Raw genomic sequence first — 26733 nt, 5'->3', positions numbered from 1 at the left:
AGTTCAAAGTCATATTGCCATTCATGAATTGGGGACAGGGCCCAAATCAGTCTAGCAATCTAATCAGACAAATCAGAATCTGGCAGCCTCAAATAAAGCTGAAAATTAAGTTCACTCTTTTTTCTTTTTCTGTGTTTGTAGGCTACACATTTTACATAATATCAGATTGTAGGCTACAACTTTTACATACAATGAGATTGTAGGCAACAACTTTTACATACAATCACGACGGGCGCAGTGGCATGGTGGTAAGACGTCGGCCTCCTAATCGGGAGGTCGTGAGTTGGAATCCCGGTCGCTGCCGCCTGGTGGGTTAAGTGTGGAGATTTTTCCGATCTCCCAGGTCAACTTATGTGCAGACCTGCTAGTGACTTAACCCCTTTCGTGTGTACACGCAAGCACAAGACCAAGTGCGCATGGAAAAGACCATACAATCCATGTCAGAGTTCAGTGGGTTATAGAAAGACGAAAATATCCAGCATGCCTCCCCCGAAATCGGCGTATGCTGCCTGAATGGCGGGGTAAAAACGCTCATACACGTAAAAATCCACTTGTGCTAAAAACATGAGTGAACGTGGGAGTCTAAGCCCATGAACAAAGAAGAAGAAGAAGATATACAATCAGATTTCTTACCAGTTGACTTTTATGCGCATGACAGATATCTACCCCGCCATTAAGGCAGCCACACTCCATGTTCGGCAGGTGATCAATTCAATGAAATTGTGTGTTTCAGATGAGAAGTACCGAGAATGTTCAGAGTCGGAATTCAGGTGTGCCAACAAGAAGTGCGTTCAGAACAAGTGGCGCTGTGATTACGACGATGACTGCGGAGATCAGTCTGACGAGGATCCAAAGTTCTGCACAAGTACGTTCCGCTATTTTGCTCTTTGTGCTCGTTGTTGTGTCCAGTTACAGAGTCCTATCTTCATTATGTTTCTCTGCCTCTCTGAAAACCATAACCATCTATGAAGATGAAAGTGGTTGGTTTCATTTCAGTGCTTGTTATTTTCTCAGGTGCTGGCAGATTAGTTCTGCATAACTCTCACTTCTTGGGGTATATTTGGTGTTTATGTCTCTTTTAAGACATTATTTTCTTTTGTTTGTTTGTTTAAATGTGTTTTTTTAGATCTTCTAAAGGGGGACCCTCTGTAACTTTTCTCCCTGAACTTCTAGCACTCTGTCTTTGATGAATTATTGAAAACAAAATAAACAAATGTTCTACTGAATGTACAACAATAACAAAACTGACAAGGCCTGTGCATCATCTGGATCTGCAAATTAATGTTGGTCGTTTCAGACTTCAAAGAGTGCACTGCCAATCAGTTCAAGTGTGCCAACAACCACTGTATCAGTGTCCTCAGCAAGTGCAATGGGCGGCGCGACTGTCAGGACGGCTCGGATGAAATTGACTGTCCCGTCACAGCTGATGGCCGTTACTGCTCGGAGGACCAGTTTACCTGTCAGAATCATGTAAGGAGTGACGTGCATTATTTACTCTAAACAAATGTCTTACACGGGCTTGTAGCCTAGTGGTGAGGACACCAGTCTGTGTGGAAGGTTTGGGGTTTTGATCCCTGGTGGGTTAGGGGTGGAGATTTTTGTCCAATCGGTCAGGTCAACTTATGTGCAGACCTGCTTGAGCCTAATTCTCCTTTGTGTGTGCACACAAGCACAAGACCAAGTACGCACAAAAAAGATCCTGTAATCCATTTCAAAGTTAGGTGGGTTATACTTATAGAAACAGGAAGACTCTCGGCATACATCCACCACAATTAGAGTATGACTGCCTTATAGGTCCTTGTCTACATTTTCATGGAAATCGGTATTTGACCATTGAAATACTGAGTCTATTCCCTACAAATATCAAAAATACACCCCCCTTTGACCAGGAAGGACGAAGCCATGGTAGCCGATTGAAAATTTATTGTAGTAATTCAGCATAGTAGGATATACTTATTTGGCAAATGCCGAGGGCAAAACTCCTCTCAAATACCATGCATTTTGTGCGTTTAAAAAAAAATCGTGGACAGCGCTCCAATACCCAGTGTCAAACTGTTGCTGTGATTGTGTGGGTGTGGCTGTCAGCATAGTGACATGAATTTGATTGGTCGATATTTATAGTCAAAGCACATGCTCTCTGCACATGGAAATCAAAACATTGGAAGTGTTACTAACACTTTTCAAAAAAATGTTTACAAATGTACATATATTTTGTTTGCTATAAATTTTTTCCCCATGGTTCATTCATGATCTGACATAACTTTTTAGCGAAATCTAACCATAAGATTATTGAAAAAAAGTTAAAATGTAGACGACCACCTTTAATGGTAGGGAAAAAAAGGCGATACAAGTAAAAGCCCACTTGTGCCTATGAGTGTACATGAGAGTCGCAGCCCGGGAATACAGAAATAGAAGAAACAAATGTCTTGCTTTTGTACTGAGACAGAGATCACTTCATTTTCAAGTTTGTGGGGGGAATGTTTTGGCTGTTGATGCTTCTTCTGAAACCATTTGAAGACATCTCTCATTATTCGAAACAATTTCAAGGTCTGTTTCAGTATTCTAATGTCTCTCCTGCTATTTTTTAGAGACAGTTTTCTAAAGTGAAATGTTTGCAGTTCTCTCTGAGAGAAATAACATTTGTGGTGTTACACTACTTTGTCTTATTCACCTTCTTTAGTAAGCCAGCATGTACAGCAAACGATGAAAAAACAACCGTGGAACCCCCTTTTTAAGACCTCAAAATATCTGATTAAATCAGGTCTTAGAAAGGAGGGGGTCTTAGAAAGGAGGGGGTCTTAGAACGGAGGGGGCCTTAGAAAGGAGGGGGCCTTAGAAAGGAGGGGGTCTTAGAACGGAGGTAAATTGACAGAGGTTGTGAACAGAAAATCTGAAAAAGTATGTATTTTAATAAGTTTTAGCATGGACAGTCTTAAATTGGTGGGTTAATGTCTCAAAAGAGGGGTTCCACTGTACTAATGATTTTTGAGGATATTTTTTTCTTTGCCATGCAGGTGTGCATCAACAAATCGTGGCAGTGCGATGGGATGGATGACTGTGGTGATGGCAGTGACGAGGAGAGATGCAACCGAGTGGAATGTAACTTTGACACTCACTTCAGGTGTGCCAGCAGTGAAATCTGCATCCCTCTCTGGCGCACCTGTGATGGCGTCAAGAACTGTCCTGATGGCAGCGATGAGCATGAGGGTTTCTGTAAGTCTTGTTACCATTAGATCAAACTGGTTGTTGCGTGATGTGCAGAAATGTTTAATGTAAGGCACTGATGAGCATGAGGGTTTCTGTAAGTCTTGTTACTATTAGATCAAACTCGAAAATGTTAAGAATAAATTTTCGTGGTGGGGTTGCTTCCCTTTAAAATTGTTTAAGACGGGTAGCCTTTTCAGACCTTAGCATCTCAGACTGCGTCAATGCTTTATGTGATTCGGAGTAAGAATATGTAATTTAATGGTTATTGCGTGATGTGCTGAAATGTTTAATGTAAGGCACCAATGAGCATGAGGGTTTCTGTAAGACTTGTTACCATTAGATCAAACTGGTTATTGCGTGATGGCGTCAAGAACTGTCCTGACGGCACCGATGAGCTTGATGGTTTCTGTAAGTCTTGTTACCATTAGATCAAACTGGTCATTATGTGCAGAAATGTTTAGAATAACTAAGGTGTGCATCATTTACCAATTTTATTTATACTGCTCTTATTTAGAGCATGTATATTTTCTTTCATATTGTCAAATGACACCCTATTTTGTCTGTTACTTCTAAAGCTGACTTGCTTTGAAATTTAGATTCTGCAAACGCCCTGCACCCCTAAAACCCATCCCTTTATTTTTATATTTAGTCAAGTTTTGACTAAATATTTTAACGTAGAGGGGGGAATCGAGACGAGGGTCGTGGTGTATGTGTGTGTGTGTGTGTGTGTGTGTGTCTGTGTGTGTGTGTAGAGCGATTCAGACTAAACTACTGGACCGATCTTTATGAAATTTGACATGAGAGTTCCTGGGTATGAAATCCCCATACGTTTTTTTCATTTTTTTGATAAATGTCTTTGATGACGTCATATCCGGCTTTTCGTGAAAGTTGAGGCGGCACTGTCACGCCCTCATTTTTCAACCAAATTGGTTGAAATTTTGGTCAAGTAATCTTCGACGAAGCCCGGGGTTCGGTATTGCATTTCAGCTTGGTGGCTTAAAAATTAATTAATGACTTTGGTCATTAAAAATCTGAAAATTGTAAAAAAAAATAAAAATTTATAAAACGATCCAAATTTACGTTTATCTTATTCTCCATCATTTGCTGATTCCAAAAACATATAAATATGTTATATTCGGATTAAAAACAAGCTCTGAAAATTAAATATATAAAAATTATTATCAAAATTAAATTGTCGAAATCAATTTAAAAACACTTTCATCTTATTCCTTGTCGGTTCCTGATTCCAAAAACATATAGATATGATATGTTTGGATTAAAAACACGCTCAGAAAGTTAAAACAAAGAGAGGTACAGAAAAGCGTGCTATCCTTCTTAGCGCAACTACTACCCCGCTCTTCTTGTCAATTTCACTGCCTTTGCCATGAGCGGTGGACTGACGATGCTACGAGTATATGGTCTTGCTGAAAAATGGCAGCTACTTGACTAAATATTGTATTTTCGCCTTACGCGACTTGTTGGATCTAAATTGGACCTTCCTGGGGGTCATGCGATGGTAACTTAGCTTTTTCCAGGTTTTTAATTTCCTTGAAAGACTGTATGAGAGCTTCAGGGGAGGGACTGGGAGAATTAGTAGGCGAGGGTAAGGAAATAAATGTTAGAGTGTGAAATTATAGGCACATCCCCTTCATGGTTAATGCACTGCCAGCTGTCAGCAGAGACAATATTTACATGTGTCTTGTATGCTGTAACTTGCAGGTTTAACTGATACCGAGTACAGAAAATGTAACGCTGATGAGTTCAAGTGCTCCAACACACAGTGCGTGGATGCCTCAAAAGTCTGCGACAATGTCCAGGATTGCGACGATTTGTCTGATGAGAATGGATGTCGTGAGTTTACACTGTCTGATTTTTTTGTCTGTCTGAGCATTTTCACAGATGATGTAAGTTAGTTGAGTAAGCCTGTTTGAGGTCTTTTGAGGATGGATGTTTTTAAGTTTGTATTATTGATATTTTTTTGTCTATACGCATTTTAGTGATATGTTATTGGGGACTTTGTGCTTAACATTTTGTTGTGAGAATGAATAGGTTGAACCATGAGGTGTGCACAATACTTTTTCATAAAATGGAACACACATAGTTGTTCTTCTTCTTCAGCGTTCGACGCACATAGTTGTTCAAAACTCATAATTTTTTTTAACAAATCTTGCAAGTGCAATTTGTAGTACATGTACACTTCTGCACTGTGGGCCATTTATTTAACCAAGATTCCTTTTCCTGGAAAAGACTAAGGTCCAGGTTTAATAGGATTTCAAAGTTGTGTTTTACTTTTATGTGTTTTTTGATGTGTCTGATAAATATGCTTACCTATACTCAGCTGCTTTGCATGAAAGAGGATACATCTTTTTATGGGGAGAATTACGACTACATGTTTGCTTTTTCCTTTGATTTTGCAGATAAAGGTTCACAGATGGTGAGAAATTGCTCAGTTTCTAATGGTGGCTGTGAACAGAACTGTACAAACCTTCCCAATGGGGGTTACTACTGCTACTGTCGTACAGGCTTCAAGGTGTCTACACAGGACAGAAAGACTTGTGACGGTATGTTTGATTAAAAGAAAAACCAAGAGTGATGAGAGCTCTTTAGATTCATAAGAGAAAAGAAAGAAAATTGCACTCGGTGACCTTTATATGGAAAGTATCGTTGAGAACGGAACTGTTTGCTTTTACGTAAGTGGAATTTCCATGCTGGACAGAGTTCACAATACAAAAGGAGTTTCTTTTTTTTATGGTTATTATGGCTTTTTATGGGTATCAGTCAGATCTTGAGCACACAATATGGTAGTTGGTACACTATTGTCAGTGTTTTATGCAGTTCTACATTTCTGGTTTGCTGTCCCATGGCTGTCTTTTTTGCGTGTGAACAATGATCTGTACATTCTTCGCTCAAAAAGTAATACTACTGCTGCTGCTGCTGCTGCTGACCTCCATGATGATGATGGTGGTGATGATAATGATAATGACAAGGTGATGTCCTCCACCATCACAAGAATGATGACAATGACGACAATGATGATGATGACGACAACAACATTTATGTTGATGATGAAACACAAAATAGGAGGATGGGGAAGTAAAAGATGATTCCATTAGCGATGATGACAATGATGATGATGTTAATGATGATGAATTTTTTTCTCTTTCTCTTTATAGATGTGGACGAGTGTACGTCATGGGGAAACCACTGTCCTCAGGACTGCATGAATGTCAAAGGCTCCTTCAAGTGTCGGTGTCAAAAAGGATTCGACGACAGGGACAACAAGGGCTTGAAGTGCAAGGCTGCAAGTGAGTGTGGCAGCTAACACAAGTTGTTGAGCTGTTTGTGTGTGTGTGTTTGTGTGTGTGTGTTAGAGAGTTTTAGTGTCTGTCAGTGTGTCTGCGTGTGTCTGGCATGCCAGAAACAGTGTGAACAGTGTTGCTGTTTGGTCAAATAATAATTTAAGGTCTCAAATCAAATGTCAAGGCAAACCTGTGCTTCAGATCCCAACATGTTTGTCCTCTTCACAGAATTGTTTTAATGATAGTGCTATTCAAAGTTGGAGAAATTTCATTTTCAAATGTCAAGTGAAAGATCTTACAAATTTGTTTTTCAGATTGCAACATGATTGTCCTCTTCACTAAAATAAAATGATAGTGCAATTCAAAGTTGGGCCATTTCATTTTCAAATGTCAAATGAAAGATCTTAACCATGTGTGTTTCAGATCGCAACGTGTTGGTTCTATTCACCGTGGGGCACGAAGTCCGACAGTACCGCTCCGGGGGCAAGGATTACTCTGAAGCTGTGGTCGCGGGCCAGCGAGCAGACGCCATGGATGTGGACCCGGCGCGACAGCTGGTGTACTGGACGGACACTGACCTGCATCTTATCAACCGTGCCGTGGTGCCCAAGGCGAATGACGCGTCCACCATCCCCCAGTCTCTGCCCATTGCCAAGCTTGACCGCCCGGAGGGACTTGCCATCGACTGGGTGGCGCAGTAAGTTGTGGGGGAACTGTGTGAGAGGAAAGCATATGTTAGTATGTACCCCTGTACCTTAAAGATCGACAAGAATCTTAGAGAATTGGGTCTTTAAAAGCAGGGAGTCTTAAAATAAAGCGAAGTTTATAGATGATGTAAGGAAGCAGGGTCTTCGAAGGGGCAGGGGGGAGAGAGAGTGTGTGTTTGGGTGGGTTGTGGGGGGTGGGCAGTCTTAAAACCATGCTCTCAAGATGTGCAGCATATGTGATTGCTATAGAGTTTATCACTGGCTTTTCTTTTTAAAGGATCAAGACTATTTCTTCACACTTGTATCTTCTCTTGTGTGGATGCGATGAGTAGCATCAAAAAGAGTGTTTGGATAAGTGTGACTTGGTATAAAACATGGGTAAACATTAAAAAGAGTATTTGGACTTGATATTCTTCTTCTTGCGTTCGCCGGTTTGGACTTGATATAAAACATGGATAACTTACTTACTGCCTGTTATGCCGGTTGGCATGAAGGGCAGCAACAAAGGACCTCTACTCCTGTCTGTTCTAGGCCAGTTTCTGGATGGTACCCCACAAAACATGGGTAAACATGTGTTTTTTGTCCCTCCACAGTAACATCTACTGGACTGATGCTGGCTCAAAGACCATATCTGTGGCAAAGAGTGACGGGCGCTACATGACGGTTCTCTTCTCCACTGGTCTGGATTACCCTCTTGCCATTGCCGTCAATCCTCGTAATGGGTAATCATCCCTTTTCTCTCAAGATTTCTTTCCAGAGTACAGTTTGAAATATAGATATTTCCCCAGAATCAGAGTATGACTGCCTAAATGGCAGGGAGGAAGTCGGCCATACACTTAAATGCTCACTCGTGCCTATGAGTGTATGTGGGAGTCGCAGCCCATGAAAACAGGAGAAGAAGAAATATAGATATATTTATAGATAAACATATTCTCTGAAACAATGAATAGTTTATAAGAGGAATTTTTGATGTCTTCATCTTTACTAGCACGGAATCTCATCCTGTTCCTTACATAAACTTTTCCAGTTGTCTTGATTTTTTTCTGTGTGTACTGTACAGTAACAAACTTGCAGATCTATTTTGTTGTCAATTTCTGGACATTTTCAAAGATGATTTATTTCTCAATTTTAATGAGAAAACTTGAAATTTGGTATAATTGCTTCAAACCAGAGAGCTCTGTTAAAATGGAATATATGTTTGACAAAAATCCCCAAACAAACAGACTGCCAACGTTCCAAAATTCAGAATAAAAAACCAAGAAAGGTATGTGAGAGGAACGTTTAATTGTGACAAAACAAAGCGTTACGGTCACTGATCTTCGACCCAGCGGTCTTTAAAGACCTTGACATTTTGTTTTGTCACAATTAAACGTTCCTATAACATAACTCTCTTGTTTTTTGATTCTATATTTGACAAAGAAGCATCTTCATTGTGTCACATTTTTTCCTTTGTCAGCTACATGTACTGGACTGACGCCAGCAGCAAGACGCCCAGGATTGAGCGTGCTTGGATGAACGGTGAGGGGCGTGAGGTCTTGGTATCTAAACACTTGACGCGTCCCTCTGGCATTGCCATTGACTTTTTCATGGGTGACCGCATCTACTGGAGTGACAGCAAAGAGAACCACATTGAATCCATGAAGCCTGACGGAACTGACAGAGTTATTGTGGTCTCCAAAGGTGAGCAGGGGCATTTTCGTTGAAATGAGTGGACCATTGTTTCAGTGTTGATTTTTTTAAATCTTTAACATGTAAGACCTAAGACATAAGACAATATTGTCCATGCAATTAAACAATGGATGAAAAAGTGTGGTTCATCTGCCCTTAAAACAACCAAACAACATATGACAACAACCCTAAACATAAAAACAAAGAGAAGTTTTTCTTAGATCTTGACATTAGCACTCTACTTCTGGTTGTGATTTTGGTATACGTCTTAAAGTGATTTGGGGAAAAACTTAAAGAATGGATTCTTTTTCACCCAATGCATGAGATCAGACATGAAAGTAAGAGGTGTCTGGAGATGAGTTGTACATCTCTGATGTTTATGTCAGCCAAAAGCTGTGTTGCCTCGCTTATCTGTTTTGATTCGCTTTCTGTTTGTCTTCTGACGGCAACAATCTGATTGTGTTCTGAATTTTTACGTGTATCATTTTACAGGTGTCTACAATCCAGTGGACATTGACCTCTTTGAGGGGGGACTACTGTGGGTGGACCAGCAGGAGGGGAAGATAATGCGAGGCGACAAGTTCGGGGAGGAGGATGCGAAGACCATCCAGACGGGACTCCACATGCCACGGGCTGTCAGCGTCTACCACATCTACCGCTACGATATCAGCAGTCAGTTGGAAGAGTCATTTTCCAATCTTACATTTATCTCTCAATCCTGAACAGCTTCTGATTTCCCGATCATTCTGTCAAATCCTTATATTTTTGTTTTACATGTGACCAGTATTAAATAACATATTCTTACTACAACTCACATAAATAGCATTAACTTCAGTTTGATGCGTTAGACATTGAAGCACTGACCCTGGTAACAGGGGGAGATAACTCCCAAAACAAAACAAACCCTTGACAACGGGTCCCGGGAGTTACCTCCCCCCACCGGCTGCCCGCGCATGCGCTGGACATACTGCCGGTATAGTCTTTCCCTTCTTCAACACGCTAGCGAATAGACGTGTTTGCACTCTGGCTGTTTTCTTCAGCCGCTGGCCTGCCACGGTAGGCCGTTGACCCTTTGAAGTCTGAACGCTTCTTGCCTCTACTACGGTGAGATCTTTCTTGTTTATCTTGTTTTGCCTTGCCGCCATTTGCAAAGTGTATTTTGTTGGGGAACTTGACTCTAACTTGTCGGAGTTTCTTGTTCTTCTCAACTTGGCTTATAACGGTCAGGGCACTGTTAGCCGGTGCCGGCCGCCATTTGCATTTTGTAATTGTTGTTGAAATTTTTGCACTTCGTCTTACGAAGTTTTTCTGTTCGTCAACTTGGCGCTTTCAGGTAGGAGCACCGTTGTTTAGGTGCCTGCCTTCTTTTGCTTGATTATTTTTGGGTTGTGAAACTTTTTGCTCCGATTTCTGGGGTCTTTTGTTGTCTCAACCTACTGTAGGCAGAGCGCTGTGTTACAAGCGCATGCCGCCATTTGCATTTTTGTTTTGTCTGCCGGTTGCGGAACTTTTGACTCCGATTTCTGGAGTTTTTTGTTACTTCAACCTAGTGTAGGCAGTGCCCGGTGTTACGGGTGCATGCCGCCATTTGCATTTTAGAATTTTGTATTATTTTTGCGAAATTTTCTCGTTGTGACTTGTCATTTCGATGGCGGACAAGGAGAAGAGCTCTGCCAAGCAGGTACCGGTGGGGTCGCCGCTGGGCAGTTCTGGGTCTGCGTCTTCGTCTAAAAGTAAATCTAAGAAGTCGCGTTCGAAAGATAAAGATAAAGTTTCGCCGGCGAAACGACCTCTGGTCAATGTGTTTGATCCGGTGAGCAAGGAGTCGTTGCGTGTTTCGATTGATCCTCCTGCTAGCATGCCTGTGTTGTCGCCGCAGGAGAAAGAGACTCAGGCGGTCTCCCGCGATGAATTGTTTGCTCTTTTTTCTACTTTCAAGGATCAAATGGGGGAGATGCTGGCTACTGACAGGGGTGTGTCTTACTCCACCATTCCAGCTTTGCCTCCAGGGGTTGGCAACGTTGCCTCTTTGTCGAGGATTCTTCCTTCTGCTACGATTACGTCGGCGGACGTTGCTGATCCTCAGCTTTCGGCTTCGGCCGATCAGGTACGTGTTAGTGGAAGTTCGGGGTGTTCGGCGCAAATGCGTGCTGCTCATCTCGACGGTTATTCCACCCTTGACGCTGGGGCCGGTACGTCCGGTCCCTCGTACTTGGGTTCAACTGCTTCGGCAAAGGGATTTCCGGCCACAGGATCTCTTCCGAGAGATCGTGGCACTTTCATTTCGTTACCATCGACTTCCGGTTCACAGCCTACGGGGGTTCCGGTCGTTGGTGGTAACGGCAATCCGTTTCCTGCCTTCACTTCCGCTCAGGCGGCTGTGGTCGGCGGGGGACAGGTTGGGTCGGCTTCCGGTCAAAGCACAGGTGTGTTTCCGGTCGCCTTTCCTTCCGGATTGCCAGCTACCAGTGGTAGCAGCTCGGCTATACCGGCTTCCCTTGGTGTGGTTACACAGGGTTCCGGTACGACGAGTTCATCAGTTCCATTTAGGGACAATGATGGTTCCGGTCATGATCGGTCTTCATCGGACATCTTTGTTGATGATGGGGATGTTGACGAAGATTGTGGCGACTCTTCTGAGGCGGAACACAACTTTCGGGTTGAGAGGAGTTTCTCACGCGCGCTGAGTGCCGCCGCTGAGGTTACCTCTAGATATTTTGCGGAAGGGGTGTCAACTTCGTCTTCACGGCTAGCAGCACCTCCTTCCGCGTTTGGCGATTTCCGGGGGGACAGTGAGGCTGGTGTCCGCTTCCGGTTTCGGGAGTCTCCCTCTATAGCCTATCAGATGGCTAGGGTCCTGGGTGCCAATTCCGATAGCATCGTTCCTCTTTTAACTGCACATGGGGATGCGCCGGAGTCTGTTCAAAATTGGTTGGCATCGCCGAGTGATTGTTCTCGCATGCCGGCGGATTTGAACCGTAAACCTAGGCTGTACGGGAAGCCTGTTCATTTGATCGATTCTTTCGCGCTTCCGAGTTCCCCGCTTCAGGTCACTCCGGAGCTGGCGAACTTACGGAAGGATGGGTACAAGAAGGAGAGGCCTTCAGTCTGTACCGAAGCCGGCGTGATCGCGATTGAGGAAGCTGGGAGAGTTTCTCTCGAATTGTCTTCCGTGTCTGACACTCTTATTAGAGCGTTGTCCAGATCCATCTCTGTGTCGCTGGAGCCCTTTAAGTTCCGGGACGACGCGGTGGAAGAAGATGTTGTAACTTTGTTAGCAGCTCTTGCTAAGATCGTAGCTGAGCAGACCGCAACTTCGGCCAAGTTGTACACGCAGGCCGTGATGTGGCGTCGCGAAGCTCTGTTGAAGGACTCGAGACTGTCGGATAAAGCCACTGTTGAGGCTTTGAAAGTTTCTCCTTTCGCGAGTCAGAGCCTACTGGGTCCTGAGTCTCTTGAGGCTCTCAGGCGAGAGTCTCAAGATGCGAAGGACTTGCATTTTGTTAAGCTGTCTGAGCTTGCCCTTAAGCAGGGTCAGAAAAAAGGTGGTTCGGCGCCGCCTTCATCTTCTCGCGGCTCTGGGCAGAAGACGAGGTCGCACAGGGGCGGCAGCCGTTCTCGCCCCTACAATAAGAGACCTTCCTTCGGGAAGAAGGGGTCAGGTGGCAAGCCTAACCCCCAATGAAGGCTCCCCGATCCAGCCACTCCCCTAGCCCCTACCCCTTTGGTAGCGGGCGGCCTCTCGAGGGGCCGTTCCAGCTTGGTTGGCTCTTACGAGCAACTCTTGGGTTGTGGGAGTGGTTCGATCGGGGTTCCGGTTGCTCTGGTTGGAGGACAAGGCCCCTCTAACCAGAACAACACCCAGTTTCAAGTTCCCCGCCGGTCCAGAGGCTTGTGCCGTTATTCAGGCGGAAGTTCTACTGCTCTTGCGGAAGCAAGCGGTAGAAGAGGTCATCGATCGTCGGTCCCCTGGCTTTTACGGGAGACTGTTTGTCGTCCCGAAAGCGTCAGGGGGTTGGCGACCGGTGTTGGATCTGTCTCCCTTGAACGGCTTTCTCCGGAAAGTTCCGTTCAAGATGGAGACTCCAGCGTCTGTCAGGGAGGCCCTTCGTCCGTCGGACTGGGTCACTTCCATCGATCTGACAGACGCGTACTTCCACATTCTGATGCACAGGTCAGATCGAAAGTGGCTGCGGTTCCTGTGGGGCGACAGGGTGTTCCAGTTCAGGGCGCTGCCGTTCGGGCTTTCTTTAGCACCCTGGATTTTCACCATGATAGTGCGCCAGCTTTGCGCGTTAGTGCGCCAGAAAGGGATTCGTCTCAGAGTTTATCTGGACGACTGGTTGATTCTGAGTCAACAAGAGTCCCTGTGCGGGCAGCACACCCAGATAGTCTTGCAGACTGCGAGAGACTTAGGTTTCTTCGTGAACCAAGGGAAGTCCGACTTGGTTCCCTCTCAGGAGTTCACTTATCTGGGCATGGTGTTCGACACCCTAGCTTGGACTGTGCGTCCCGCCCAGCGGAGGATAGACAAGCTGCAGGATCTGGTCAGGTCTCTGTCAAGCCTCCGCCACGCGCCTGTCAGGGTGTTGGCGTCACTCCAGGGCCAGATGGAGTCGATGTCTACCCTGATTCCTCTGGGCAGAGTTCACAAACGCCCTTTTCAGGCGTTTCTGAACTCTGCCTGGGATCCAGCCTCGCAAGGTTGGAATCTGTCTCTTCCTCTTCAGGGATGGTTCCTGGAGTCAACAAGGCAGTGGTTGGATTCGGCCTGGCTGGCTCAGGGCGTTCCGATTTCCTTGCCCCCCCCGGAGTTGCATCTTTTTACCGATGCGTCCCTTCAGGGTTGGGGAGCTCATCTGGAGGGGAACACAGCTTCCGGTCTTTGGGACCAGGATCAGAAATCGTTGCATATCAACATTCTGGAGTTGGAAGCAGTGCGCCTCGGGCTTCGGGAGTTTGTCGCCTCGTTGCGGGGCAAGCATGTGTTGATCCACACGGACAACACAACTGTGGCAGCGTACCTGAACAAGCAGGGGGGTACGCGCTCGCTTGTTCTGTCCAACAGGGCTTGCGAGATTCTCGCTTGGGCGTTCCTTCAGGGAATTGTGATTTCAGCGAAGTACCTTCCGGGGTGCCTGAACATCTTGGCAGATTCACTCAGTCGCACTTCGCAGATCCTGCACTCGGAGTGGACTATCGCACACCAAGCACTGCGGCGTCTGTGGACGCAGGTGGACAAACCCCTCGTGGATCTGTTTGCCACCCGGTTCTCTCGGCGTCTCCCAGTCTTCGTGTCTCCAGTGCCCGACCCGGAGGCTTGGGAGGTCAACGCCATGGAAATAGACTGGAAGGATCTGGTAGCTTATGCCTTCCCTCCCATTCCGTTGCTGAGCAAGGTTCTGAGAAAGGCGGACTTGGAGAAGCCAAGGCTGGTTCTCATAGCGCCGTTGTGGCCGAGCCAGGCGTGGTTTCCGGACCTTCTTCGTCTAGCCGACGGTCCACCCATTCCTCTCGATCTTCGAGAAGGGGAGCTTCTGCAACCAAGGTCGGGGATCCCTCACAGGGACCCTCATCTCCTGGCTCTACACGCTTGGGTTCTGTCAGGAGAGCGTTGAAGCGCGCTGGGGCGTCAGACCTCACTCTGACATTGGTGCAGAAGGCGCATAGAAGATCTACTTCTGCTGTTTATTCGTCCCATTGGGCTGCTTGGGCCCAGTGGTGTCGTCTTAACGGCGTTAACCCGTTGTCTCCACGTACTATGCAGGTTGCAAATCATTTGGCTTGGCTGTCCTCCCAAGGTCGGACGGCGTCTACCCTCAGGGTACGTCGTTCTGCCATTTCCACTACCCTCAAGCAGTTGGGACGCTCTATTGCCCTGGACGGGGTGATCGCAAGTGTCATTAAAGGTTCCGCTCTTAGCTCTGCTTCACGCAGAACGTCTGTCCCAGCCTGGGATCTCTTACTGGTACTGGAATTTTTGCGCTCCTCGGTTTTCGAACCTTTGAAAGAGGCTAGTCTGTCTAACCTTACTAAGAAGACTCTCCTACTTATTTTGCTTGCGTCAGCGCGTCGGGGAAGCGAGGTTCACGCTCTTTCTGGACTTAATCAGGATATTTCCTTCGAAAAAGATGGCTCGGTTATCTTGCGTTTTTCGCCTGTGTTTTTAGCAAAGAATCAAAAACCTAACCAGCCGTCTCCTGTTGTGAACATACAGTCGCTGCGTTCTATTTTACCGCGCGGTGACCCTGACCTCTTGAACTGCCCGGTCCGGGCTCTGCGGGCTTACCTGTCTCGCACGGCTCCGTTAAGAGCTTCATCTCAGAAATTGCTTTTCATCTCGTTAAACGTAGCCAGGGATAAGGATATCGTTAAGACGACTTTGGCGAGATGGTCTGCCGGGCTTATAAGGCAAGCATATGAGTGGTGGCAGACACATGGGGGGGGACGCTCCGTTCTCCCATTACGGTCGCCTCGTACGCATGAGGCGAGAGCCTGGGCCGCCTCTCTAGCGGTCTTGCGCTCAGGCAGGATGACTGAAGTGCTCAGAGCAGCATACTGGAAGTCTGAAGACGTTTTCATAAACTTTTATCTACGTGATATTGCCAGCACTAGGCAAGATGGCTCGAGCTGTTTGCCTGCCATGGTGGCAGCTGGCCAGGTTCTACCGAAGGTTTAGGTGAGTTTCCCGCCTCCTTGTGTAGCAATCTGCTATTTATGTGAGTTGTAGTAAGAATATGTTATTTAATCGAAAATTTCTTATCAAATTTTCATTTAATTAATATACTTACCAACTCACATAGTTAATGCCCTCCCTACCTACCCCGCTTTGTGTGGTTTAAGGTGGTGTTTCAGTGGGAATGACTATACCGGCAGTATGTCCAGCGCATGCGCGGGCAGCCGGTGGGGGGAGGTAACTCCCGGGACCCGTTGTCAAGGGTTTGTTTTGTTTTGGGAGTTATCTCCCCCTGTTACCAGGGTCAGTGCTTCAATGTCTAACGCATCAAACTGAAGTTAATGCTATTTATGTGAGTTGGTAAGTATATTAATTAAATGAAAATTTGATAAGAAATTTTCGATTCTAACTTAAGTTTGTTTGAACAAAACCTGGGATACTGATTTGAAAGGTTTCTATGCCACCTGGGTGTAGTTAGCTTCCTTTGATCAGAATCACAAAGTTAAGCGTTGTTTTTATATGTGGCCATTTCTGCGAAAAGGGACCTTGTTGACAAATTTATCGATTTTGAGTTTTGGATTTTATTTGACAGACTGTTATATTTAGAACGTGATGTGAGAATTTCAGACCTTCAAATTTATTTTTCACGGAGTTATGACCCTTTTTTGGAGATACCCCCAAAATGACTTAAAATGGCCAAACTTTTAAAAACAAACTTTTGCCGGGAAATAGTAAGTTCAATCATCTGCCGTTATTACTTGTATGGTTTTAGGTCAAAATAATGTTTCATTCCAGAGTTATTGCCCTTTTTGTAACGTTACCCTAATTTTTACTTTTTCGTCTTTTTCTATCATTCTCTCCTCCCATGCAGAAGAAACAAGTCGCGTAAGGCGAAATTACTACATTTAGTCAAGCTGTGGAACTCACAGAATGAAACTGAACGCACTGCATTTTTTTCACAATCACCGTAGTCCGCCGCTAGTGCAAAAGGCAGTGAAAGTGACGAGCCTGTTCAGCGCGGTAGCGGTTGCGCTGTGCTGCATAGCACACTTTACTGTACCTCTCTTCGTTTTAACTTTCTGAGCGTGTTTTTAATCCAAACATATCATATCTATATGTTTTTGGAATCAGGAACCGACAAGGAATAAGATGAAATTGTTTTTAAAACGATTTCGTAAACTTAATTTTAATCATAATTTTTATATTTTTAATTTTCAGAGCTTGTTTTTAATCCGAATATAACATATTTATATGTTTTTGGAATCAGAACATGATGAAGAATAAAATAAAAGTAATTTTCAATCGTTTTATAAAAACATATTTTTAATTACAATTTTCAGATTTTTAATGACCAAAGTCATAAATTAATTTTTAAGCCTCCATGCTGAAATGCAATACTGAAGTCCGGCCTTCGTCGAAGATTGCTTGGCCAAAATTTCAATCAATTTGATTGAAAAATGAAGGTGTGACAGTGCCGCCTCAACTTTTACAAAAAGCCGGATATGACGTCATAAAAGACATTTATCGAAATAAAAAATCAAAAATCTGGGGATTTTATACCCAGGAACTCTCATGTAAAATTTCATAAAGATCGGTCCAGTAGTTTAGTCTGAATCGCTCTACACACACACACGCACAGACACACACACACATACACCACGACCCTCGTCTCGATTCCCCCTCTATGTTAAAACATTTAGTCAAAACTTGACTGAATGTAAAAACAATCAGCCATATGATTTTTTTCTCTCGAATATTTCTTCTTCTTTCATACTACCTCTCCCCCCGCCATGTTCTATTCTTTCTTCACCCACGCACATACAAACACAAACTATTTGAGGCTGTCTGCTGAAAACAATACACACACACTTGTCGACTTGAAGTTGTGGTACTTCTAAATTTCATAACAAGGATTAATTGTTCAGTTTCCTTGGTAAATACAGCTTCCAGTTGTAGAAAGTAACATATGGTGCTGTGTGTCCTTGCACACGTGGGTCTGTCAGTCTGTCCATCACTTCACTGAATTGAAAATGTCATCCGTGCACTCTGCTATCGAACGTCTCCCTTTACTTTCAACAAACTGAAATGCCAATCAGGGTCGAACTTGATGTGGCCGACGATCAAGACATTTTCAAAATGGATTTGTGCTGTTCATTCACACACAAAACTGCATGCCTAAGTATTGATGCACCATGCCGAAGACTGAAGTTGCTACCCTCCTCTGTACCCCTGCCTCATTCGCAAGGTAGACGATTTGCTTCTCTGAAACAAAGGCAACCACAGAGTTGATCAACATATTATTTACTAACCACTATTTGCACAGCTCAAGTCTGGTTTTGGGTACCTGTCCACTTGCCATTTCTAAGCTGGTATGGTATGGTGACATTATCGAAAATGTAGTGTGTGTGTGTGTGTGTGTGTGTCTGTGTGTGTGTGTGTGTGTGTGTGTCTGTGTCTGTGTGTGTGTGTGTGTGTGTGTGTGTCTGTGTGTGTGCTTCTTTGTTGGAGAAAACAGCACATAAACACAAATATAACTGTATTGCTCCCCCCTTTTTTTTTAAAGTACTGACAAATTGTAAAGTATTAATATGTCTTTACCTACTGAGCAAAGTCCCAAGGGTAAACCATGCTGATTTCCTTGGAACTGGAACCGGCTGGACATTGCTGTTGCCCCATTCTGTCGAACACCTGCTTTGTGGCCAGGCACTTCTGTCTTTTGTTGTTGCACTGTCCGGTGAATTGCTGGACTTGTTTGCTGTTCCACGCCAGCAAACTGAGAGAAAGAGAGTAACATTGGTTAAATAAAAAAAAAGAGGAGTTTAAAAACATACTACACGTACACACATACCACCACCACCATCATCATCATCAAAATCATCATCATCATCAAAATCATCATCATCATCATCTCTCTTCCTCTATCTACCCCTCTTTCTCTCTCTCTCTCAAGTTGGTTCGTTCGTTCGTTCGTTCTCTCTCTCTCTCTGACTTTCTCTCTCTCTGACTCTCTCTCTCTCTCTCTCTCACACACACACACACACACACACACACACACACACACACACACACACACACACACACACACACACACACACACACACACACACACACACACACACACACACACACACAGAAACCCTCACACAACACACACACACACACAAGCTGCGCGCGCGCGCACACACACACACAAAACACACACTGCAGTCTATATGGTAACTTACCTGAAATTGTAGCCTGTCATAGATCTAAGTGGAGACAGCAAACGGTAAGCTAGAGCAACAGGTTCTCATTTACGATGTCCGGGCATTCAAACGATCAGGAAGAGGAAGACCTTGCTTCGCAATAGGCCTATGCTCTTGGAGAACTCTTTAACCGATTAGTAGTGTGCGTTGTCATCATGAACCTTTGCAACACCATCGTGATCAAAGTAGATCTGCTTCGACTTCGGAGTCACAAAATAATGTCCGGGCGAAGTGCAACAAAATTATTCTGCATTGACCTCGTCAACAAAATCGTTGTCTTATCCCAAAGTGACTTCTGTCAGCAGAACATTCCGTGTTCAACTGAGAAGACTGACTTGCCCTTCCACTATCAGAATTCACAGCTGCAAAGAACAGAATGCCCCAGTCAGTAACCACTGATCTAAATATCAGTAACTTTAGCAAGGGAAGCAACTAAAGATGTAAACGGGGAGTAACTGTTCTTCATCGGGCAACTGCATTTGTCGTCTGCTTTTTCGTACAGTGCTACGGTCGCGTGAAAGTCAGATCTACCTGAACTATGCGTATAGATCCGTCTAGTGAAATGTAGCTGTGTGATGATTTGGCTACATCACTTTGCTGAATGTGCTTCCAGATGAAAGTTTATATTAAGCTTACTGTCAAACATTAAAAAAAAAATAGGTAAGTTGTTTTAACTTGACCAAAACTAGCGACGAAAATTTTTTTCTCGAAGCACAACAAAACACTCTGTCGGCATTTTCGGCATCATCGCAGTCAACTTGTCATCGGTTCGATGTGTTTTTCCTGAGGAGGAATGAACATAAACATTTGTAGAAGTTTGTAATGTTGATCCCAAGACTATTTTCCATTACTTTAAATTGCTGTTCATTGTACTATCGCTGATAATTCATTGAACATTTTAGAAATTCAACTTGAAGTGGGCATCAGTCAGCACAGCAAAGTTTGTTTACATTTTGCTCTAACTTTGACCCCGCGTTTCTCCAATCAGAGGCTTAGCTCAACAAGGTCCCTTTTCGCAGAAATGGCCACATATTGTGTTTTAAAGAATTAAATGAGATGAATTTTTTTTTTTTGGGGGGGGGGGGGGGGGGGATGTTTTTAAGGAAGTTCACCAAATGAAGTTTAAATTGATGGGTTAATCAGCACTAACTTCACAGCACAAGAAGAGGCTGAATTGCTTTCTTTCTTTTGTTTCAGTCAAATCCAACTGCACTATATTGGAGTGCAGTCACCTGTGTCTGATCATACCTGATGGCTACAAGTGTGCTTGTCCACAAGGCACGATGTTTGTGGAAGGCAGTGATACCAGATGTGATGCTGGTCAGTACCTTTGTGTTATTGGAATTTTGCTATCATGTTGCCTTTCGGAATCCTTCTTGTGGCATATACTTTGGATTCCAAGGAATATTGTTTTCACTCATCCTCTGCTTTTTATTTTTTGCCTGGTAGTTTCAAATCCTCTGTCAGAACAGAGAAGTCCATTTCTGGTTTCTTTCATTTTCTCCTGTTCTCTCTCGTCCTCTCTTTTATGAATTTATTTTTAATTTGCTGTCAGTCACCTTTTTTTGTACACCTTTACCTTTCTTTGTCTTAAAAACAAGCTGTACTCAACTGGTGTGTTTTTTTGTCGGTGTTTTTCACATTATTTGTGAATGTTCTCCCTATGTGTTTGAATAACAAAGAGTTTGTATGAGGGAAGCATTTACTTTGTAACAGGACTTTTTTCTGGGTTGTTCACAGCTGTGGAGAAGGAGCTGTCAGACCCCAAGAAATGTCCCTGTCAGCACGGCGGTACCTGTGTCCAAGAGGGAGACGCAGTCAACATCACCTGCATCTGCCCTTCAGGTATTAAATGCATCTGTGTTTACCTGTCCTGACAAAAATGTAAAAATTACAGTTTGGAATCGAGACTGTAATAAAAAAAATAAAAAAATAAAAAAATTAAAACCTGAGGTTGAGTTTTGAGTACAATTTCATTGCAAATGTTGGATAGACAGTTTACAGCACACGTACAATGACTGAATGAGGGGTGTGAAAATCTCATCTTTGTGAATGGTCTTTCATTAAAAAGAAAAATGGCTACCAGAGCAAGCAAAGCATTTGACCACCTGTCAACAACAAAAGTTCATTGTCACTTTGTGAATTTCATGTGCCTTTGCCATTGAAGAAGTTTGATTATTATTTTTATTATATTTATGTACTTAGGTCTACCGTACAGCTTACATTTGTGAAATGTTATGTGTGGAACAGGATACACAGGTGACAATTGTGAAGTGGGAAGCTTGAGCGGTTCTGAAGATGTTGCAGCAGGTAAGTTGTCATTGCCTTTGAAAATACAGGAGACCTGTTTTACTGAATATAAAGTAATAAGGGAGTTTTGAATGACATGTTTTTGTGTGGCAGAAATGTGAAATTAGTTGACTGTTATCGAAGTGTTACTTTATACTTAGTTAATTTAAAGTAAGCAGATTTGACTGTACGTATACAATTCACTTGAATTATTTTTAAAAAGAAATTGCGCGAATAAAAATAATGTTTAAAAAAAGTTTGGAATGAAAGGGGGAGGGAGGCATGCAGATGCATAGAGGGGATGTTACTCTTTGTAGAGCAATTTTTACAGGTGAGCCTTTTTTCCAGTACTGTGTTAAGTATTTTTTTTAACAGGTGAGCCCTATGTTTAAAGTGTTCTGTTTTACCTGTTTTGCAGCAAATGTTGCCATCATTGTACCTGTCGTCCTGGCCATCCTCTTTGCTCTGGTGCTTGTGGTGCTTATCTTCATCCTCAGGAAAAGAGGGTAAGAAAGAATATCTTTTACATTCTGTTTGTGGATTCCTGCCAATTCATGTATTGATTATTATAAATTTACCTTTCAAACACAGTCTTAGTGAGAATCTTCAGACATTACGTGCATTTCTTAAGATTTGTGATTTTTTTAATGTATGATGAACATACCTGAGTCTTTCTGTGATAAGCATCTGTATTAACAGGCTTTTTACGAATGATGCAGAATATGTTTCTGGTGCCCCATTTGGTATTATAGCACAAGGCTAGAATTCACCTGATAACAAAAATCAGCCTGTCAGATTCTCTTTCCACACATGTTTGTCTTTTCTGTCATTCAGAGTGGACTTCAACTTTAAAAAGCTGATCACCAAGCCTGGGCTCAGCTCCAAGAACAAGTCTCAAGGTGTGGTCAGCTTCAGGGATGGTGGGCAGGTGAAACTGGGCGTACCTGGAATGGCACCTGACGCAGGAAGTCCAGCAGAGATAGACCAGGTGAGTCCCTCTTTCGGGACCTGAGACAAGACTAAGCAAGCTGAAGACAGCTTTTACATTAACTTTATCTAACTGTTGTTGTACAAGGACTCAGGAGTAAAAACTATCACTCAAAAAATCTCACAATACAAAAATGGTACGGAAAAAAAGGACACATAACAACAATAAATGAAACACACAACAAGTCGCGTAAGGCGAAAACACAACATTTAGTCAAGTAGCTGTCGAACACACAGAATGAAACTGAACGCAATGCCATTTTTCAGCAAGACCGTATACTCGTAGCATCGTCAGTCCACCGCTCATGGCAAAGGCAGTGAAATTGACAAGAAGAGCGGGGTAGTAGTTGCGCTAAGAAGGATAGCACGCTTTTCTGTACCTCTCTTTGTTTTAACTTTCTGAGCGTGTTTTTAATCCAAACATATCATATCTATATGTTTTTGGAATCAGGAACCGACAAGGAATAAGATGAAAGTGTTTTTAAATTGATTTCGACAATTTAATTTTGATAATAATTTTTATATATTTAATTTTCAGAGCTTGTTTTTAATCCAAATATAACATATTTATATGTTTTTGGAATCAGAAAATGATGGAGAATAAGATGAACGTAAATTTGGATCGTTTTATAAATGTTTTTGTTTTTTTTACAATTTTCAGATTTTTAATGACCAAAGTCATCAATTAATTTTTAAGCCACCAAGCTGAAATGCAATACCGAAGTCCGGGCTTTGTCGAAGATTACTTGACCAAAATTTCAACCAATTTGGTTGAAAAATGAGGGCGTGACAGTGCCGCCTCAACTTTCACGAAAAGCCGGATATGACGTCATCAAAGACATTTATCAAAAAAATGAAAAAAACGTTCGGGGATTTCATACCCAGGAACTCTCATGTCAAATTTCATAAAGATCGGTCCAGTAGTTTAGTCTGAATCGCTCTACACACACACACACACACACAGACAGACACACGCACATACACCACGACCCTCGTCTCGATTCCCCCCTCTACGTTAAAACATTTAGTCAAAACTTGACTAAATGTAATAACAAACATGAAAAAAAAGAGAAGCATAAAAAGAGATACAAATGAAACTTTGAATGACTAAGCAACTTTCATCATCCTTATCTGTTAATGTGCAGGTGACTGTGGAGGGTGCAGTGGGATCTCTCCACGACCCGACGTCCCCGACTAACTTCACTAACCCCATGTACGACAGCCTGCACGCCCATGAGTCTATCACCCTCTCGGGCAGCTGCCCAGCCCCTAGCGAGTCGTCCACAGACGAACCCCCTCCCCCACCCCCACCACCTCGCAGAGACATCATGCCTGACCAGGCCGCCCAGATGAAAGTGGCCAACGAAGGTCCGGAGTTGAGGATTGTTCAGCGAGCGTTGGATCCTATGGAGGAAGAAGAGCACGACACAGCAGGGCTGGTGCGGCAGGGGTCTCTTTGACGTTAAAGAAGTTTACCGGGTAGTAGGATGTGTGCCGAAACCAGCAATATTGGAAGGACCAGAGTTCAAAAGTACAGAATACAGATAACAGAATATTTAGACACTGTAGACACTGTTGTTGTGATTAATTGCAGGATAATGAGATGGTTGAAAGTGTACAATCAGATTGTTTGTGGAGGTGAACAGGGTTCGAAAAAAATCAGCCAAAATTGAGGAATCTTTTTATTTTTTATTTGAGTTGGGAATGGATGCGGTCAGGTTTTGTTTTAGTTTGTCTGTCTTGACAGTCACAGATGTAACAAGTAACTGCAGATTTGTTTTTAGTTCTTGCCTTCCGCTTGTGATGGTTACCAGCCTGCCTTCTAAAGGACCAGAAAGGTGTGTGTACTTGGGAGAATAGTGAACCGAAAAAGCGATTGTGTCAATTGTTTGTATGCGGGCTGTGATAAGGCTAAAAGGCTGAAAGTAGATGTGCTAAACACTCAGTGCTGTGATAAGGCTAAAAGGCTGAAAGTAGATGTGCTAAAAACTCAGTGCTGTGATGTACGTGGCTCTGCAAAGCTTCAACCAGATAAGTACTGTTCTTTCTAGCCACTTCAGTTACAGACACATCTCTTTGATATTGCTCTGTTGTGGAAGTTTGAAAACCCATGAATAAGTGCCGTTAAATGGTATTGGTATTCGAGGAGAGCGCAGAATTCTGTTTCAGTAACTTCTTCATTTGTAAAAATTTGATGCACATTGACGTTTGGTGTATGTGCATTTTTCTTTTTAATTTTAGTACTTCAGTAAAGATTTGAAGACATAATAAGTACAGAAAGTAATTGACAATGTGTAATATAGTACTGGTCATAAGATGGTTGGAAGGTTGAGCACACTACAGCATTGGCGTTTTGTGATAAGATGTGATTGCACTGCTGTGTTTGTTAATACATTTGCTTTTGTCCCCACGTTTTTAATAGGTTGTTTGTTCGTCCCTTTTCTTTATCTCTCTTCTGTCGTAGCTTGAAGGAAAATGTTAATGGGAAACAACAATGAAATGAGTAAAACAGATGGACTGTTGTATAGATGAGTAAAACGCACTTGCCTTTGATCCCTGTACCCAGAGACCCAGGGCTCCCCACGGACGCCCCTCCTAGTGCATCCTGTGACCCCCACTTTTAAATTTTAGAGGGTCCATGGACCCCCACTGCAGTATTTTAGAGGGTCCCAAGGGTCGAAAAGCTGAAAAGTCTCGGTGTACTTGTAAAACATTGTGGTCACGTACAGTGTACTGCGAAGTGTCGATTGCAGTCTGAAAATGGTATCTACGGTACGCACGATAAGGAAATTTAGTGCGTCCTAGGACCCGCTCTTTTAAAATCTAGTGCGTCCAGGGACCCCCTCCATATATTTCTAGTATGTGTTTTCGGCTTCTAGTGCGGATAGGACGCAGGGACGCGCGCTATGGGGAGCCCTGAGACCTATACCAAAGACTGACGAATTTCCCATGACGAGATTTGACTGAATCAGTGTATGTGAATTGAGAGTTGAATGTATATCGTTTTGTGAACAAGAGTCACCTCTTTTTTTGTGTGCTGTACATATGTTTATAATGAATGAGGATGTTTTTGTTCTTTGCGTGTACGTCCATGCTAGTATATTCTAGACACAGATTTGTTTTTTGTTGGATTAAAGCATGTCTGCCTCATGCATCCATTCAGAATTTGACAACTACGACGAGCATGAAGTCATTTATACACTTTGATTCACGGCTACCCCTATAAGGTTTCTTAAATAAACATTCTTACCTTGGCTTGACATATATTCAAACCTATGGCTGTTGGTATAAATAATCATCAATAGAAGCATACTTTTTGCTGTTACCAACTGAAAAAAAGTCATCTTGAACTCTGGTTTTGTTTTGGGGAGTGAAATGACAGCTCTAAATTGCTCGAGATGTACACTTCAATTTTGAATTGCTACTAAATCCTGGGTAGATGCATGAAACATAAGTGGGTTAAGTCCACAACTACAGCCTGTGTTTGTTTTACGAATTGTATATTTTTCATAATATGTGAAAATGAGATTATCATTTAGGCATATCAAATGTTTTAATAAGCAGTTCTGTTTTTGTTTCTTTTCAAGGCTTTTTCATTTTTTTTGTCTGATTGTTTGGATGTTACTTTGGTTATGACGTAAGACAGGACTATGCATTATGGTGGCAGTACAGTATCATTTCTGTTACAATTTTCCTATCATGTGAATGTCCAGACATTCCAAGCTTTCCCATTGTGGTGAAATAGTCATAATAAATATGCAGCAATTTTCTTGTTCTCCTTGAGGTCTGTGTGTCTCAGAGTGGGTGCATCTGGACGGATGATTGTTTGCTTGAGTACAAGTATTAAAGGGGAAGAAGAACATATGATAAAGAAATCAAAAAAACGCACAGAAGAAGGGAATACATTTATGTTTCATCTGCAACGCATGAACTTGATGAAGACAAAAGATTCTAAGAGCACACACACACACACCTACCACACACACACACCTACACACACACATACACACCACACACACACAAAAGCATGCATTCATGCACTCGCATCACAACAAGTCACGTAAGGCGAAATTACTACATTTAGTCAAGCTGTGAAACTCACAGAATGAAACTGAACGCACTGCATTTTTTCACAATGACCGTAGTCCGCCGCTCGTGCAAAAGGCAGTGAAATTGATGTGCCTGTTTAGCGCGGTAGTGGTTGCGCTGTGCTGCTTTTCTGTACCTCTCTTCGTTTTAACTTTCTGAGCGTGTTTTTAATCCAAACATATCATATCTATATGTTTTTGGAATCAGGAACCGACAAGGAATAAGATGAAATTGTTTTTAAATTGATTTCGGAAATTTTATTTTAATCATAATTTTTATATTTTTAATTTTCAGAGCTTGTTTTTAATCCGAATATAACATATTTATATGTTTTTGGAATCAGAAAATGATGAAGAATAAGATGAACGTAATTTTGGATCATTTTATAAAAAAATAATTTTAATTACAATTTTCTGATTTTTAATGACCAAAGTCATTAATTAATTTTTAAGCCTCCAAGCTGAAATGCAATACCAAAGTCCGGCCTTCGTCGAAGATTGCTTGGCCAAAATTTCAATTAATTTGATTGAAAAACAAGTCGCGTAAAATAAGGCGAAAATACAACA

General features: G+C 42.8%; 1 protein-coding gene and 2 long non-coding RNA genes across 3 annotated transcripts in view; 1 reads left to right on the top strand and 2 right to left on the bottom strand.

The window, feature by feature from the left end:
- LOC138959768 (low-density lipoprotein receptor-related protein 2-like) overlaps positions 1-25847 on the top strand; it is a 139481-nt gene extending 113634 nt beyond the window's left edge. Inside the window, exons 67-82 of the mRNA XM_070331376.1 lie at positions 734-865; positions 1298-1470; positions 3015-3213; positions 4927-5058; positions 5625-5768; positions 6381-6512; positions 6930-7203; positions 7807-7935; positions 8670-8893; positions 9374-9553; positions 20000-20122; positions 20543-20647; positions 21053-21112; positions 21510-21597; positions 21926-22079; positions 23224-25847. Coding sequence (XP_070187477.1) covers positions 734-865; positions 1298-1470; positions 3015-3213; positions 4927-5058; positions 5625-5768; positions 6381-6512; positions 6930-7203; positions 7807-7935; positions 8670-8893; positions 9374-9553; positions 20000-20122; positions 20543-20647; positions 21053-21112; positions 21510-21597; positions 21926-22079; positions 23224-23538 — 2564 coding nt within the window. The 3' untranslated portion in view covers positions 23539-25847. The remainder of the gene's footprint in view (positions 1-733; positions 866-1297; positions 1471-3014; positions 3214-4926; positions 5059-5624; positions 5769-6380; positions 6513-6929; positions 7204-7806; positions 7936-8669; positions 8894-9373; positions 9554-19999; positions 20123-20542; positions 20648-21052; positions 21113-21509; positions 21598-21925; positions 22080-23223) is intronic.
- Positions 16123-18417, bottom strand: LOC138959769 (uncharacterized). Its single transcript, XR_011453794.1, has 2 exons — positions 18156-18417; positions 16123-17819 (listed from the first exon to the last, which is right to left on the bottom strand). It is a non-coding gene; the product is annotated as an uncharacterized lncRNA (long non-coding RNA).
- On the bottom strand, positions 20593-21573 carry LOC138959770 (uncharacterized). The gene is made up of 3 exons (XR_011453795.1): positions 21499-21573; positions 21026-21127; positions 20593-20670 (listed from the first exon to the last, which is right to left on the bottom strand). It is a non-coding gene; the product is annotated as an uncharacterized lncRNA (long non-coding RNA).
- Positions 25848-26733: the final 886 nt, after the last annotated feature.

Source organism: Littorina saxatilis, linkage group LG2, assembly GCF_037325665.1.
Source record: "Littorina saxatilis isolate snail1 linkage group LG2, US_GU_Lsax_2.0, whole genome shotgun sequence".
Lineage (NCBI taxonomy): Eukaryota > Metazoa > Mollusca > Gastropoda > Littorinimorpha > Littorinidae > Littorina > Littorina saxatilis.
The sequence above is the reverse complement of the archived record's forward strand: the minus strand, read 5'-3'. Positions and strand labels throughout refer to the sequence as shown.